Source organism: Lissotriton helveticus, chromosome 6 (genome assembly GCF_964261635.1).
Source record: "Lissotriton helveticus chromosome 6, aLisHel1.1, whole genome shotgun sequence".
In the NCBI taxonomy this organism is placed as follows: Eukaryota; Metazoa; Chordata; class Amphibia; order Caudata; family Salamandridae; genus Lissotriton; species Lissotriton helveticus.
Genome location: NC_136067.1, coordinates 710,671,104 through 710,689,331, shown reverse-complemented (window position 1 = coordinate 710,689,331; position 18,228 = coordinate 710,671,104). Strand labels below are relative to the sequence as shown.

Sequence of the window (18,228 nt, the reverse complement as noted above, 5' to 3'; positions counted from 1 at the left end):
TCCCAACCAAACGTTGATGGGAGGCTGTAACCTCTGCTTGACATTTCAAATTCTGAAAATAGTTTGTACCACGAACATCATTTGAAGCTCACAAAATTAATGAGACCTTGGCAACGGTTTTTAAACGTTACCTAGAAAGCCTGTATTAACAACATATTCATTCAGGCATGGCCACGAACAACGCCTACTCAGGTGTAAAACGTGACATAAAAAGGGATAGTTAGCTTTAAGAATTACTGACCTGTAGTAAAAGAAAGCTTTTTCTTCTTCGAGCTCGGTTTAAACACAAAGCAGCCCTAAAAGAAACAAACAGAAACAGCCTGGTGATCTCTAAGGTACGTTCTTCAGCAATGCATTTAAGTCAAGCGGGCAAAATAAGTAATACTACTTTTACATCTAATGCAACTTAAGAAGGTTCTATAAAACAAGATAAAACGTTCAGTCTTTCCTAACGTGAAAATGCAAATGCGGAAACCCTTACAAAAACATACAGAGTAACACATACATTCACTGCAGACAAGTGGATTACCAGCAGAAACTGCAACGGAGACACCTGAAACTCCATCAATGTAACACTTAAAAAATGTCATAACCATACAGCACTCTGTAAACTGGCAACCAAAGAGTCCGTGTGCAGCAGTGTCCTTGTACAGTGGACAAAATAAACAATAACGTTTTTTGCCTTTGACCCCCAGAGAATATATATCCTGGGTGTCAGGTGAAAGGAATTCCACATCCCTGGGTTATGTCCAACTTTTTCAGGCAAAATCTCCTATTTGACCTTGACTTGAGAGAGTTGGTAAAGTAGTGCCAAAAATGGTCAACAAATGTGGACAGATTTTTTCAATATATGTCACAATGAAGATAAACATTTGACACGAATCTGTTTCCATCTACAGTCAACTTTATTGGAGGTGGCTTAATTATTGGAGTAACTTTTATACTATTATACTTTGTCACGGTTCTACCGCTTCATATGAATAGATATTGGCACCTAGGACCAGTCTGACCAAGCACCTGCGAGTTTAGTACTGGACATTGTGCCAATTCCTCCAAACTCAGGAAAAAGAAAATCAGAAAGATGGGACTGAAAGACACCAATGTGAAAGGAACCTTAACTGACACCATCAGACATTATATAACGAACTTGAACAACAAATTACAGAGCAAGTGGCGAGATCTAAAACAGCAGGCACACCCAGAATTTACAATGTGCTAAGAAAAGTCAGGGGAGACTTTGATCATCTAATTGACATTGGCTAACAATATTATGAAAAGGGGAAGAAAAACAGACACACTACTAGAATCGAAGATACGAATCATACCAGCTAAGAATTGCGTTAATCAGATAGACTGTTTGGAGGGTACACCTTACAGTAGCAATGAAGAAATAAAACCTTTGTTCATGACATATTACTTGTTCCTCAACATATCACAAGAAGGTTATCCCCAGAAATGATGGATGAGCTAATTTCTCTATGGACTCTATGAATTTTCAGTCTCCTATATAACTGTTTGTGACCTACTTGCTGAACAGCTCTTTCAAATATTTGGCTATTTCTCGATCTCCGGATCAGTCCCCTCACTACGATGGACTTGATCCTGATTTTTAAACTAAAACCTGACTGGAATCAGTTACACTGTAGCATCTACTGGCCTATTGCTTTACTTAACTACAATGCCAATTACTTTATGTAGAATATTTTTAAAAGTTTAGGAGAAATCTTGCAAAGTCTCATATTGCCCTATCAATCAGAATTCATAAGAGATAGAACACTGCATGATAACTCAAAGTTTGTTTTAATCCTGCAGGAAATAGTAAAGCAATATAAAACCCAGATAGATCTTCTCTCACTGGTGCTGAAAAGTGCTTTGATCACTTTAATGGACACATTTATTTAAAGTGCACGAGAAGGTTTGAATGGGCCCTTCCCTCAAATCTTCCATCAAATCTAACGTTGTACAATCCAAGCAAAAATCATGTTCAACAGACTACTTTTCACAGCCTGTTACATTAACTGAAGCTACTAGAAAGGGATACTCAAGTCTCCTCTTTGATCTTCATTTCGTCCGTGGAACCATGGTCCATAAAATTAATGCAGACAGGCCAGTTCAAGGGGTGGGGTTAAAAACTGAACCAGACCACCAAAAGGCAATAATCTTCACATACCACATTTGGTTTTTTGATGGACCATGAAAGTTATGTGCCCAGCTTATTATCCCCACTTGAAGATCTTTGCAACACGCTGGGCTTCAAAATAAGTCACATAAACTCCATAGGGATCGACCTCAAAATTAAATAGGAGTCTTGTTCTGACTTATTCTGAAGACAGCAGTTGCATGGCCAATAAGATAACTGGGCGTTAATAAGAAGCTTAGCCAAACAAAGATATCTATAATCACAACTTCCATGGTCTGTCTACTGGGTACACTCTTTACAGATCTGTGAATATGGGACCATCAGGAGAAATCCCTTAGCGACAGGATATACTTGTGGGTGACTGTTGTATTCTACATTTTTTTGGGAGGGATTTAGATTTGATTTAGAGATATATATATTGGTTTGGCAGTATATCGTACAAGAAGATGAACTGTCGTCCTAGAGTTTTATATGAAGTTCTTTTATGTTTACTCCCGCTGGCGATACCGAAAAGTTAATTCATGGGCGCTAAGAAAGAAACCTTAAAATTTCTTATGGAATGGTAAAATAACTACAGAAGGAGCAAAGGGGGCCTCGGTTTCTCTCACAATGAAAATGTATGAGAGTTGCTCAAATAGGATTTGCCCTGAAATAGTCTCCCCCAACTCAATGAAACCATTGATTTTACTAGAGCAAAACTCCAAAACCCCTCTTCGACACACTATGACTCCTTAAGAGACGTAGCAGTCACATGGGTACCCCTCTGAAAGTTACTAACACTTTATTAAACCAGTAGCATACATCTTTCCGAACTACAAGCAATACAACATATCCAGCTCCGTTAACTCCTTTAGCATATAATCACAATTTTTGCGTACACAAGATTAATAATAATTGAAAAATATGGAATAGTGATTACCCCTAATAAGAAAAGATTCATAAGATGGGCTTGGAACACAGGTTTTCAATTCTTGCATTGGTATTTTCCACTTAACACCCATTGGTAAATATTGTTTACTGCAGTTAAAAGGTTAGACAGTGTTGACAGAAAATACATAGAGTCACAGGTACCTCACTTTCAAGCCTTTTTTTGCTCTGGTAGAGCTAAAATAAGAGCATCCTTTTTGTATAAAGGGTTTAATCTAGCAAACTCAACATCATCAGACAAATACAGTGATAAGAGGGAGGAGGAGCGGGCGTTATCCATCAGGAAGGACACATGGTATATCATATGTGTGAGAAGGTGGCCTGGTATATGATGTCCACTAATGTAAGTGGGCACCTTGCACTAGTCCAGACAACCCTTGTGGTGATTTAAGAGGTCTCAGACAACCTTAGAAACCTATCCAAGTGGTAGCTGTGGAGAGCAGCATTCAGGCTTAGCCTTGAAGGAGTGTAAAGTAGCTTGTTTTACCAGAATGCAATCTTAAAGTATAGATTAAATGAAAACGAACCATACAAAGTATTTATAAAAATATGTATTTATTATATAACACTATCTAGCACGTTACAGTATAGGAGATAGATACAAAGCACACAATATTTAAGCAAATAAATCACAGTAAATAGCACTAATACACAGCGGGCCCCAGAGGGGACCAAACCATATACTAAGAAAGTGGTATCAGAACCACCACTCGAGTCAGGACAATGTTGAGAGGACGTCTAATTGCTGGAGACCCATAGAACCACCAAAGGTAAGTAGATAGGGACCCAGGGAGAGTGTCTGCAGAGTGTGAACACCATGGCGTGCTCCGTACAAGTCTATGTGCAAGTCACGGTTGGAATTTTAAAGATTAAGGACCCTTCCCAGTGGACCCGGAAGAAACCCCATGGAAGACAGAAGGTGGGAGAGCCACCCACCCGTGGATACCGTGGTACGCAAGTTACCTAGCTCAAGAAAGCCGGGTGCATAGGTGTGAAGTGGCGTTGGAAACCGCAGTCGAACCCAAGGGAGGACTTCAGGAAAGGGCCGCTGCTAGAAGAGGAGAAAGTGTCCGGAGGAATCCAAATGTGGATTCTTGGAGAGGAGTAGATGAAAGCAGAGGGGACAGTGTCTATGTGACTCAGAGGTGACCAGGAGACTTGGAAGACGGATACCCTCCGATGTCGGGGGCTTCAGGTAAGATGACGGTGACCTGTTCTCTGCAGCTGTGAGGACAACGCAAAGCGGCGGGCGACCAGGACCCGCAAACGAGCTGTTCCATGAAGGATTTCGAGTGCTGAGGGGTTGTAGCCACTATGGGAGCACCAACCCGCAAAAGAGCTGTTCCATGAAGGATTTCGAGTGCTGAGGGGTTGTAGCCACTATGGGAGCACCAACAAGCCTTGGCATATGCAATCCATGCAGGAAGTCAAGAAGGTGCACGGTTGGGACCTGCAAGGTAAATGTACAGGAATTTATATAGCGCAAATCACCAAGCGGTTTCTAAGCGCTTGCTTAGGGAACCCGTCCTGGTATTCCCCTGTGAGATAACCCCGGCAGGGTATCCGCAAGGTGAAAGCCAGGCATCCCGCCGCGAGGGGCCGTTGTGGAGATTAAGCAAGCTATTGCCCAGAGTCGCAGAGTGTGAACCCGTGAATCGAGTAGGCACCGGAGCGAGAATTGTCGAGCCCATGGACATTTTAGGACTCAAGACCCCGCCGAGCCGGGAATTGAACCCTGGTCCCGGGCTGACCTCTGCTTCCAGGTCTGCCTCCTCTAACCAGTGAGCCACACTTCTCCACAGGAGACTCACCACTAGCAGGGGAGTCAGGGCAGACCCCGAGCAATCAGGGGAGCTCAAGGAAAAGAAAAGTGACCCTCAAACGGAACTGCAGGCTGAAGGCACAGGAGTTGCCAGAGGACCTCAAGCAGCTCACCAAAAGATGCAGACCACGATGCACACAATGCTGTGTGGCCGAAGATTCTGGTCACTGGAGGTGTTCGAGGCTGGGGCTACTTGGAGCCCGAAGCTCTTCTTGCAAAGATGTCAACAAGCCTTTGCAACAGCAAAGGGGATGCAGTACCCAGGGGTTCGGTTATTGCAACCCCCATAAAGACTGCTGGCCTCAAACTTGGTAAGAGGGTAGAGCAGACCTCAGGAGCTGAGGAAAATCACCATCTCTGTTTCAGAGCCTACGGAGTCCGAAGGCGGTCGGGATCTTCAGACAGGTCGACTTACTTTTGATGCCCGCGAATGATCGGGAGGGACTCCTTCACTCCAAGGGAGATTACTTGGGTTGTCCTTGATGCTTCACAGGCCTTGGAAGGTTCCTGTATGATGCACAGGCACAGACGATGCAGAAGACTGGAAAGGAGACGAAGTCAGGCCCAAACGAAGTCCAGTGAAGTTCAGAGTGCCCCGACGGTTGAAGTGTAGTGGTTTCAGTTCTGAATCTTATCCCACGACAAATCTAGAGGCCTAAACCCAGGTACGCCCTTAAGAACCCTAGGGAAAGGGTTGGGGTCCCCCCCAGGGGAGGGTCTGGACATAGGGAGGTTACTCCCATGTCCTTTGTCCAGTCTCGCACCAGAGCGGGAGGCAACGGTTTCCAGGACTGGTTGGAACTGGACTATGCACAGGGACACCCAATGTGTCCCACATGCAGACTTTCAGGTGCTGGCAAACACACCCACCCAACCCTAATAAAATAAATCCTGTCTGGGAGGTGGTCAGACCTCCCTGTGACAGGATGCCTATTGTTCTGCCTTCCCCTGCTCGAGTTTGGCTCAGCAGCAGGAGGGCAGAAATATGTCTCTGGTTGGCAGCAACTATTTTGCGCTGTCCGGGACTAAAAGGCTGGTACCAGGAACACTGAGAGCCTAACGGAGGGCTCTTCCAGTGCTTGGAATCATACCTTCCACACTGTTTACGGGGTGGGGGTATGATTCCAACATGTTTGATACCAAACATGATAGGATTCGTTGCAGCCGCTTCCGAGATGGTCATCGCACGATTACGCGGTGCCCCTCTATACAGTATATGGCTGCTTCACTGACAACCCGGGAGAATGGACTCCGTAGGCTGCAGGGGTGTCCTGCTCATGCAGGGGCACCCTCTCACTTAGAACCACGTGCCCTGCCCTCAGGATTGTAAAGGTCTGCTTTAGGGGTTACTTATAGGTTTTAAGTGCAGTGACCCTTAGATAAGGTAAACCTATATCTTTAGTTAGTGGTGCCTGCACCAACTTACACAGGCTGCAATGGCAGGCCTGGAGTTCCATTTTGAATGGTCTCTTATGGGTGGCATAATAGACACTTAATACTGCTGCCCAGGAGAGACCTCGGCGTACCTATGCCCTGGGTACATAGGTATCATATACTAGGGACTGACAAGGGTACTCCAGTACTTGATCTGGGATGTATGATCCCAGTCAGACTAGTCAAAAACAGCATCACATCAAGCAAAAAGTGGGGGTAACCATAAGAAGCAGATCCCTCTTTCATACAATATGGATAAGATTGATCAAAACATCAATAAGCACTAGACTGATAGAAAATTCGCATAAGATATTGATGAGCTACTTCATAGTCCTGGTTGATCTGAAAGCTATGCATGGTGATTCTGACGGGTGTTGTGGTTGTGAGCAGTGAGGCACATTAGACCATTTGAGGTGGTCTTGCCTAAAGATACAATGTTTTTGGAAGGAAATAATTAAACATATAACTGATATCACATGCATGTTAACCCACTTAACCCTCTGCTCATTTTATTTGGATAAACTGTGGTTACGGGTTAATACCCTGTGTTATATGTGTTGTTTTTTTAAGTAGCCTGATAACTTTTAGTCTCCTTGCACCTAAGCTCACAATAGCTCAGATGGGGAAACCAATAAATTCCCCCTCACTACAACTGTGGCGGACCAAGCTCTGTCACCAATGTTCAGTGTACTTGGTGCATGATAAACTTTTAAAATACAACTAGATCTGGGCTCCTTTCAATTCGGACTTCGATTCCAATCAAAACCGGCAAACTGAGAGCAAGACACTACCAATCGAAGCTCGTAAGAAAATCTGGCATCCCCAAAGGGACTGACTGACCCGCAGCACTGTAGATTGCTCTCTTTTCTAATGTTGTCTTTTCTTGCAGTAAACATCAAAGGAAATAGAAGTTTAATCCACAGTTACCATATTGAATCTCTGCATTAGATAATCTCAAAAAAACTAGGCTGGTGCCCACCACAATCACAGGTTAAGCATTGGGAATATAAGCTATTTCCTGCACTTGTTAAGTACCCACCATGGGGTATGGTAATTACCGGATTAAATAATACTCGAATGTAACCAGCCCTACTCACAATCATTAGCTAAGTATTTCTTCCTTACCTTTTAAATAAATGTGAGGGTGTGCTCAATTTGAGATTTCTGTTCTCTAAAAGACACTATATTACTAGATTCTGACTTTGAAATGTTTCATTTGTTTATCTAGTTTGCCGGCACTAACAAATGCAGCAGTAGGTAACTTTGACAATGCCTAGGGTACATGGTGCCCTTAAGAAATTACTCTTACTGCAAACAACTAGTTGATTCTTGACCCTGTACTGGCCTAGCCAATTACTCCGCAGCCAAACTCACTAGTAAGAGAATAATGAACCTGTAGGTAGGGAAGGGGTTTGTTATTTTCACCTCCTGCTGGGATCAAAACGTAGGCATGATTTAAAAGACCAGCAGCCATCATTTTGTTCAAGTAACATTCTGGCTGAGAGCTACATGTAGAATATCACCTAAATGCTAATGTAATTAATAAAACAAGGGTAAACAGGTCGTTATCACTTCACAAGTACCTAACTACGACTTGTAGAAAAAGTTTTGACTTTGTTCAACCACTATATATAGGAGATATGCATGCACTGTAAAACTGTCAGCTGTATGAGTAGTTACACAAATAATAATGAGTCACACTTACTGATGTATTTTTAAATTAAATTCTCATGCCAATACAGGTTGCTTTACATCACACCCACACAATATAAAGTAATTGAATCATACACATGCAAAGCAATGTACAGGATATGTTACATAAAACAATGAGGATTACAAGGTGTAGGAGCCACATATCATCCATACTGGTAACCATTTTATGTTAAAGAGTGTGTAGTCGGGAACTAAAACATAACACTTTACTGCTATCCAAATGAACCTTTCTTAGCAACCTTCGAATAACAGCTTGAGAAAAAATCAGGTTCTAAACCTAGGCTTTGCAGTTTGCATTCAGCTCCTTAATTCCATTCAATAGGTCTCTATGCTATATTAAAAGGAGAGCAACTTTTGAGCTGCAAGTAACAAAAGTATATTTGTGTCAAACGCAGTAACTCACTTATCTGCCTACATAAAATACAATCTGTGATCTGCATATTACACAATATGCTTTCAACCAGACACAGCAACCTTCTATATTGCTGTGGGTCAAAACTGTGACTAGACAATACACAGATCTCTCCTGCAGGTGCATTAACCACCAGCCAACTTACCATTTTCATTATCCCGTAACATTTCCTTAGCACAAAAAGATCTCTGCAGCAGGTGGATTGACACCGTGAGATAGTTTAAAATGCAGCAACAGTGTGATCAATTAAGGAAGCCTGAACAGATCTACTGTCACATTTGTCCTTGCTGGCAATTTCTTGGTGGCAAAGCTTTTTTTATTTTTACTATACATAAATGTATAAGTTGCCTGTAGGACTTTGCTTTCCATGACCTCGCGACTCCATCCCCTTTCTGCTTCCACACCTTGACCCCCAGTAATGGGTTAATTAAAGCATTTTCTTTCCAGTACTGAACCCATCTATCCAAAGGTGTTATTTAAAAAGTCAACCTTCAAGATACAAACACCCCCACTCCCAGCAGAAGGCTAATGTTTATTTTGAGCATAACTGTTACTTAGGGCAAAACTACGTTTTAGTATGGAGTATTGTGCAAGCTCCTGGTTCTGAAACAATACAACTTCACTAATCTGTAATTACTAGACATTTCCTAAAATTTGAAGGTATGATGTCCAGCAGACAACACTGTTTCTCAAGCTCCATTCACAGAACCTCGAGCTGAACTGAGCACAATCCCCACTCACCTTAGAAACGGAAGATGTGCTGCTGCTGTTCATGGTCTCTGCACCCAGTGGTGCAGCTCGGATAAACTTCCACGAGAGTTTCCCGCGAACCAGAACATGCACAGAGCAGAGTTCAGCTAGGAAAGATCATCAACTCGTCGATTGGTCAGTTCTTGATTCTATAGTCTCAAGTGACACCCAGCAAAACCCCGCCCCACGTTAAGTTTTCAGAAAACGCCGACGCCATCTTAGAATGTAAGATCTAACAAGAAGCAACATTAGTTTACCTATATTTGGCTGCAGTCTGTTGAATGCGTGATCAATAAGAAGCAGGAGGGCATTCGTTCTGTAGCAGACATGAAAATATTACAGAGTTTTAAATCATTTTTCAGAAACGTTGCTTGAACAGCGGATATATTTTCCATATATAATGGCTTTTAACTCTATACAATTTTTAAATATGGTAATTTCGTTTTTATATCTTAAAGTATTGAGTTACATCTGAAGACTGTGCGCCAAGAACCAAACTGTTTGATAGGAACCGGCAACGCTCCCTGATGGCCGTCAACAACTCCGTGGAATTTAGCAGACGTGAATAGTCCGTCGTCTCTTTCAATCTAAGATTCTGCCTTAGATCGTCTACTCTCCTGGTTTGGATGCACTTGGGTACTGTTCTTCGTTTTTCTGCCGATTTGCTTTGCTTTCGGCTGCGGCAGAGTATCAATGCATCCTGGTCACAGAGCCACACCCCCAGCTGGGCTGAATGATGGCAGCTTGTCAGTTTCGCCGGGTGATCGCTGCCCAGGTACCTGCTCTAGAATGTCACCCACGTGAATGTCTGAGGTCATCTGTGATGTTAGTCTTCTGGGTTGATACTAGCAACCTGCCGCAGTGTGCTTCATCCAGACCCTTGTCCAGACCCTTGTGCCCTGCTTTGTATCTCTGCCAAAAGCCCCGTCATATTAAATGTGATATTTATTAGCCAGTTCTCTCACCCAACCTTGTCATCTGAGAATTGCAGTTTCGCTTTCACCATAGTGCTTACTTTCTGACGGTAATGTGCTGCTGCCTTAAAAAAATAGAATTAGGTCAATGTGTTGCATATAAAGTTAAAGAACCTGCCAGCAGTTTTAAGTTTGGTTTAACAGCACAGCTGTCACCAGATATTCCGTGATTAACCTAAAAAAGGTAAATTAAGAAGCACTACTAGGAGAGGGGCTTTGGCTCAGCACACACGTTGATAGTCTGGACATGTGTGTTTCCATTAATAAAGTGCTTGCTCTCTTACAGCTGTGATCGTTTTATTTATCCAGCTGACTGAGTCAGCAGCAGTAGGCCTGGGCTTGAACTTTTAGGGCCACACATGACTTTGTAATACAATTAAAGTGTCTGAGTTAACTAAATATTTGACATTGTTCTTTCTGACAGCAGCAGAAATGGGAGGAGGGAAATCACTAACTTTAGACTTCAGAGTGCAATTTTGTGTTTGCGACCTGAAGGCTACACTAATCTACATAGATATTTAGGTCTGGCTTGACAGTGCATCTGTCTCATGACCTTAAGTGAACAACAAAAACAGCTTTCAGACTCCTACTGGGAGAGGGGTTTGAGCTCCAACCAAATGTTGGTTCTTCTGAGTACAGGATTTGATTCGGCAGAATTTGTGTGCTTCCACTAAAAATACTGCTTGTATTAAACTCTTTGGTTTGTTGCAAAGTTTGTTTACGATACAGCAGGACTAAGTTGTTTAAGGGGGTAAGCCAATGGTCATGGATATCGGCATGCTCTGTTAATTATGAAATGTTATGATAAATGCACTAGGCCTGCATATGTATTGTGAAAAGCATATGTTTAAAGTTGGTAGGCATTTAAATGTGGGTTATTAGAACCCTATATTAAAGGCTACAGATTGGCATTTTGTCACATGGAATCTCACAGGTTACCATTGTTGGTTTTGGTGTTGGTTACCCAGTGCAACAAACCGTGGATATAGAAGGTTTGCTGTGTGAGAATACTTGTTGGGCTGTTTTAAAAGAGATAGTGTTTTATTTACCCTACTGTCATTTTGTAAACCTTTCTAATTTTATGACTGTGTGTCTGATGATAGACTGGTAGAAAAAGTTTACACTTAAAACCGTAGGCCTAAGTTGGTTATGGCAACGAGCTATAGGCCTGTTTCATGGACTGGAAAGGTTATCTCCGATGCCATAGGTCTGTTCTGCTTATTACGAAACATTACGACAAAGTAATTGGGCCTGGCTTATTAATTGTGAAAAGCATATTTTAAAGCCAGGAAGTCTCTTAAGAGTTGGTTGTTATCACATTGTGTTTCAGGCAACAGGTATTTTGTTACATGTAATCTCACAGACAACCCTAGTAGGCAAGTATTTTTAGCACTGACCAAACACTCTGACAAACCCTGGAGGTTTTCACTGTAAAGATTCTTGTTAGGCCTTGTTAAGAGAGGTGTTTCAATGTTTTGCAATTTGTATTTTTCTATACAGTTGTAATTTTATAACTGTATGCACGATTGTTGCCAGTTTATTAGGACTTCAATAGGCATTTGTTTGCAGAAGTCCAAAGCCAATGTTAAAGAGTAACATTCGGAAAAGTCATGCCAGATTTCATAGGTTTAATTTATTTTTTGAGAAATAGTATGACAAAGCGAGTATGCCTAATGTATTGTGAAAAGCATGCATTAAAGACAGTAGACATTTTAGGATGGATTTTTATTGCACTTTGATAAAGCCTCTAGGCCGGTATTGTGTTACATGGAATTTCACACATTACCGTAGAAGGCACGTGTTTGGTGATCCCTCCGAACAAACTGTGGTGATAGATAATATGCACTGCAATAACCCTTGTTAGGCTCTCTAAGGAGAGCTAGTATTTTTCTTTGCCAGCTGTAATTTTGTAGAGATTTGTACTTTTGTGACAGTATGCCAGATAGTTGCCATGTGGAAAGCTTACGCTCAGTAACAATAGGCTTGAATTGGTTATGGTGACAAATGAATGATAAGGACTAAACACCTGATTGTTTATTATGAAAAGTTACAATAAAGGCAAAAGACCTGACATATTGATTGTGAAAAACATATGTTTAAGTCAGTAGGCATTTAAGTGTGGATTGTTCTTACTCTGAATTAAAACCTACAGGTTTTTTGTTACATGGAATCTCATAAATAACATTGGTAGGCTTGGGGTTTTGTGTTGGTTACCCTCTATGACAAACCTTGAGTATAGAAATTTGCTCTGTGATAATCGTTGTTAAGCCCTGCTTGTAGAGATATTCTTGCTTGGCTTCTTCTTTTAAAGATTATATTGGTGGGAAAAACTGTAATGTCACCTCCTGACCAGATGGATGATTGCAAATTTAATGATGTCACTTTCTGTGTAGGTGGATGAAGGGAGATCCAGTAGTGTCACTTCATGTGCTTATGGGAACTGAAGTCCTCTTGCTTGGCTTCTTATTTTCAACACAATTTTGATAGGAAAACCTGTAATGTCACTTCCTGTCCAGGTGGATGACGGGAACTTCAGTGATGTCACTTCCTATGTAGGTGATGATGGGAGATCCAGAAATGTCACTTCCTGTGCTGGTTGGTGTGCAAATATGATAATTTCCTTCAGTTTTCTGAACACTGGAACATATCCCTGCCAAGCCATGACCTAAACCCTTGTTCCTTAGGGCTTCTGATTGTGGGGGTATCAGACGTGTGTTTTTATGGGTTTGAGCAGGGATCCACATACTAGAAACCAGGGGATGCTTTTGATGGAGCAGTATATTCTATGGGGGAAGTTTGCAGTTTTCAGACCCCGTGTTGGTCGCCACCCATATGAAAACAGATGAAAACAGTGCCACACACGTGTAGATCAGCCTATGGTAAAAGAAAGGAATAGGCCAAAATTGTGACCATTTGATGACCTCATTGACACTATCTTGGTTTCACAGGGTCACAGATGTGGCCTGTTCCTGTCAGTTACAGTAAGCCCAACCACACACGAGGTATTGTTCTTATTGGTAGAAGCGTGGGAACACCGAATAGAGGGATTTTTGCTGTTGCCTAAAACAATTAGGAAGTTTCCGTCACAGAAGTCATGGACTACAAGTGAGGCTTAACCTGAATGCCTCTTAAATTACTTCCCTGACCTCAGGGGACTGTGTGTATTGTTTGCTTATGCCATATGTTACTACCTATTCATATATAAATGCTCCTTTTTTCATAAAAGCAAGTATTTGACTGGACAATCATTTATTTCTTCTATTGATTGTAATTTGAGTTGGGAGCCTGTGTTCACGCTCCTTTCCACCCCCTCAAAAAGCCTTGGGCTGCTTGACCCACACTACTGCTGGGAGTCAAGTGCTGACGGGGTACTTGGCCCAGTTGAACAGGACCCATAATAAGTTGGGCCTCAGGACATCAAGAATAAAAGGCCTCAATAACCACGGTTAGGCCCAATAGCTCCTGCTTAGCCCGTGGACCTCTGAAAGGAGTTCTGACAAGAATATAAATGCAAACCGAATGAAACTCATGCTCCACATACTCTACAGTAACTGACTAGGCTGTTATCAGCGACAAATAGCAACCCAGTTGTTCAAAGAAACATGGGAAAGCCAAATCTAAAAGCAGAACTTGGGTCGCCACTGGCAGAGAAAGTGCTTTTAGACCGAGGGAAGGCTCCTGTTATCTTAGTAGGAATAGTATACCCCTCGTCTTTCATTGCCCATAAGCCCTCTTAATGTTTTTCTTAACCATGTAAACTAATATTCTACACTTGCCAGAAGTCTTGATCAATGATTTCCATCTTGATTTCTAAAGCTAATAATTCTTTATTTTGTGCTTCTTTTTATCTAGATATCGAAAGTTTTGGGCCAACCAGAGGAAACCCTCATCAAATCAATATCTGCAATTCCTGTCTCCAGAAAGCAGTAATAGTCATTTAATTGGTTAAAATATATATAATAACACTATATAATATCTTTATGCCTTAATGATAGATAGAGGGTGGGGTTATATTGCAATAATGAAAGTTTCATGTTTTCTTGGAAAATATGCTCTTGATGCACCCTTTGATAGAACAATGTCACATGTATGAACGGTAGCATAAAGGTGGTATTTCTGCTTTTTAAAGTAATAAAGTGTCAAATACATTGAGGAACAAGTTACTTACCTTCTTTATATGATGGATACTCTAACTGCAAATTCCTCCCCTTGTGAATGCGAGGCGCCTGACTGGATCCAGATATTTTTCTCCGCGTTGCTCCCATGTGCCGACAGGTGACATTGTGCAGCTCGAAGTCAACTCCGCCCCGGTCCAGGCACGATGCCCAAGCCACATAAATGCATCACCCGTGCGTACTGACATCAGTTTCTTTCTTGATTCTGTCAAGTCCCGCAGACTTGGAGCTTAATAATTGATCCGATATGACAGTAATCATATCTGAAAACGAGTGTATTTTTATAGAACTGGAATGCTCAAAGTATACCCCCGAAGCTGCTTGCGACCCTCCTGACCTTTGTGTACGCCCGCCTGGTGAACAGCAGCACTGGACTAGTGTTTACTTGACAGGGCATTAACATGCAGAAAGCTGTAAACCGGAAACAATTTATTTAAACCTGAACTAAAGTAGCAGTGCAGAAGCAAATAATGAGTCCTTACAACTAATTTATCATTAGGAATACCTTAATTTTTGAAAGTCATCTTGCACTAATTATGTAATAATATGAATGAATGAATGAATGAATGAATGAATGGAGTCTTCTAAAGCGCAACTTCGCCCAAGGGCATCAAGGCGCATACACAGGTCAAGTAGAGAGTAGTAAACCAGGGATAAACTCTCTTCAAAATTCAAAGAAGTATATTTCATTAACATACAGAAACTTTTTCAAATATCACTATATTAACCGGCATTTATTAGAAGCAATCATTTTCAAACCTGAACTTAAAAACATTCATGCCGTGACAGGCATAATAATAATGCCATTAGTGAACCAAGAGGCACGTCATTCGTCAGGTGCACCCTCTGTGTTGCCGAAGTTGTTATTATAATTGAAACAAAACACTAGATAAGATTTTGTACAGCACACATTCTGAACTCATGTATTTTTTCAAGGTCTCCCATATGTGGTATTAAAGGAAAGGGAGGTAAGGTGAAGAAAAACAATTGCCTAGGGTCACACAATTTGGTCAAACAGGGAAGCCAGGATTGATCCCAGATTTTCTGGTTTCACATTGTGCAGTTCAGCTACTAGATGAGTATCTCACGTTTTACATCAAAAGTTAATGCTTTGTCTTTAATTCTTGGTGCATGAAGTTAGAACCTGGGTGACATACAGAAGCCACGTGAAGACTTGCTTTGTTGTCCCCATCATATACGTGCTTCATTACCCCTAAACCCACTTTATAGCATCCCACCTGCACCCTGCTAGCATCAATGTGGCCCTCGGGCTAGCCAAGGACCATACCTTTTGGCTGCTGGGGAAATGTTAGTGATTACCATTGTTATAGATGGATAGAAAAGTCCATTCCACAAAAGAGGAAGGTGGGAGGGCACTGAGCAATCTGCAGTAAGATAGATTATCTACCAGAAGGAGTGTTACAAAAGGAAAATAACTTTTCTTTTGATGGATACTTATAACCACAGAGTCCTCACCTTGGGAATATACACCAAAGCAGTACCTCCCAAGGGGGTGGGTCTTTGGAATGATTCAAACCTAAAAGTCCTGTGGGACTGAATGGCAAAAGTGCAGTTCCTGCTGGCCCAGATCTGACTATCAAGGCAGTAATGCTTCCTGAATTGTGGATTGACTCTCACATCACAACCTGAGAGATGTCCAGAACAGGCTCTGTCCATGGCAACTCATTTGTAGCAGCCTGGCTGTGGTTGAATGGTCTCTGAGATAGACTCGCGGGCTTCTTTTTGGCCAGTGTGTAGCAGATTGTTATGCAGAGGACTGGTGGGCTGCTTTTTGGTCAGTGTGTAGCAGATTTTTAGACAGAGGACGATCCACCTTGAACTTTTCCTTTTCTGCACTGCCTTCCACTTTACTCCAGAGAACCCCATAAAGAGCTGCTTGTCCTCCGGATGGTCCTTGCTACAATCAATGTAAAAGCTCAAAGCACTTTTGTGGTCCAACTAACAGATTTTCTCCTCTTTCTTCAAGGGGTGAGGCAAACTAAAGAATGCCGGAAGCGTGATGCATTGTGCGGACATGAAAAGGAGTGCCACCTTATTCTGCAGCGCTAGTTTGTCCAAGAAACATGTGTTGTACTGAGGGTGAACAGACAAAGCTTGGGTCAACGTGTCACAGATTTCAAAGGTGACCTTCAAATTAAGGTTCCACTGCAGCATCCCAAAGGGTTTTTGTCGAAACATATGAACCAGACCTTTAAAAACATGCATCTCAACTAGTAATTTAAATAAGGACGGTTGGTCCAGAAAATGCAAAAATGCCAAAAGGGCTGACAAATAGCCTCTAACAGTGACCACGGCAAGTCTTTACTGGGCAACACAAAAAGCAAAACCTCTGACACCTTTGATTGTAATTGGTCTGTATGATCATATGTGCAACAGGTCACAAACCTATCCGAGTGTCCAGCATAAATAGTTTTGATAGGTGGGCGCCTAGGTGCTCTGATAACATCCACTACTTCGGGGGGGAAAATCAAGAGCAGTCAACTGCCTCCGCTCAATCTCCCAAGTATGGAAGTATGTATTGTACAACCCTGGCTGCAGAACCCTGCGTAACTGCTGAGACAGAAGATCCTCCTGAAGTGGCAGCCTGATCAGAGGACAGATGCACAGGACCAGAATTTCTGGCTACCACACTCTCCTGGCCCAATCCACAGCCACTCGGATGACTTGGGCCTAGTTTTTCCTGATCTTCTGCAGAACTCTGGCCAAGAGATGCAGAGGTATGAAGTCGTACAGGAGTCCTGAGCTCCAGTCCCGATGGAGTGCGTCTCAGAGAGAAATGCTTCTTGGGTACTCCATTGCACAAAAGTTTCGATATTGCACGTTCTCGGTGGTGGCAAATAGATCAAGCCTGGTTTCTCCCCATTGCCTGAAGATGCCTTCACTACTTTCGGGTGCAGTCATCATTCGTGATCCACTAGCCATCGGCATATGGTTTATTCTACCCTTGTATTTAAAGTTTTTCCTTGTTATTTAAAGTTCCTGCCAGATGATTCAGGACTAAGGCAACACCATTCCGATTCCCCTAGTTCCAGAGGCCTTCAGCCTCCTGGTAAAGGGTCCATGACCCTACCCCACCCTACTTCTTTCAGTACCACATCACGGTTTTGGTGTTTGTGAGGACCTGAGCAAACCTCCCTTTGCTGGACGGTAGGACTGCCTTTAATGCCAAGTGAATGGCTCCAACAGATTGATATGGAGGAAGGTCTCCCTCGGAGACTAGAGTCCTCTGATCTTCATTTCTCCCAGATGACAACCCAATCCAAGCTTGTGGACCATGCCCTGAACTGGGAAGTGTTCTATTACAGATAGAATGAAGCTGGACTGGCTGTGGTGTATGACGTGGCTTCGGTCGAGGTTGAGTCAGATTCGTCTCAGATTCGAACAAGACAATTTGGTCCTCCTCTAGCATCAGGGCTGGTGTCAATGTTGCTGGGTCCCAAGCATGCCGCTGGGCGGGAATTTAGAAGTCTAGTTGGGTGTCAGCCCCGCAATCTTGGTGGACATCGCAGCACACACAAAAGGCACAGACAGTATGCTGATGGTAATCTGAGGGGAAGCCTTCTTAAAACTGTGAGGCCCAAAGGCGCACCAGAGGGAGCCAATAGGGTACCAGATATGCTTTTCTGAAAGTCTCTATCTGCTGCAACACCGCTGATGGCCCCGGAAAGCCAGGTTGCTTTGGGACAAGATAGGAGAACAGCTTCTTGGTGGAGGACCAAGACCAAGAGGCACCTCGACGTCGAGTGATGTCTCAGGATGGGAAGAAATCCTTCTCCACCTTCTATCTTTTCTTTTTCTTGGACCTACCTAACCATTTTGATTATGGGTAGGATCTTTTCCGAGAACGGGTTCCTCAACTT

The 18,228-nt window shown here is 42.5% G+C and overlaps 2 protein-coding genes across 3 annotated transcripts in view; one reads left to right on the top strand and one right to left on the bottom strand.

The window, feature by feature from the left end:
- The window catches only part of ORC3 (origin recognition complex subunit 3), a 308,070-nt gene extending 298,284 nt beyond the window's left edge, over positions 1–9,786 (bottom strand). The window contains exons 1-2 of the mRNA XM_078648189.1: positions 9,190–9,786; positions 242–296 (exon numbers count right to left, since the gene is read on the bottom strand). Of these exons, the coding sequence (XP_078504315.1) occupies positions 242–296; positions 9,190–9,222 (88 nt within the window). The 5' untranslated portion in view covers positions 9,223–9,786. The remainder of the gene's footprint in view (positions 1–241; positions 297–9,189) is intronic.
- A 52-nt stretch (positions 9,787–9,838) lies between these two features.
- The window catches only part of RARS2 (arginyl-tRNA synthetase 2, mitochondrial), a 286,247-nt gene continuing 277,857 nt past the window's right edge, over positions 9,839–18,228 (top strand). Inside the window, exons 1-2 of one of the 2 annotated variants that reach the window (XM_078648190.1) lie at positions 9,839–9,973; positions 14,025–14,098. In XM_078648190.1, the coding sequence (XP_078504316.1) occupies positions 9,932–9,973; positions 14,025–14,098 (116 nt within the window). In that variant the 5' untranslated portion in view covers positions 9,839–9,931. The remainder of the gene's footprint in view (positions 9,974–14,024; positions 14,099–18,228) is intronic. The other variant, XM_078648191.1, reaches the window with a different exon arrangement.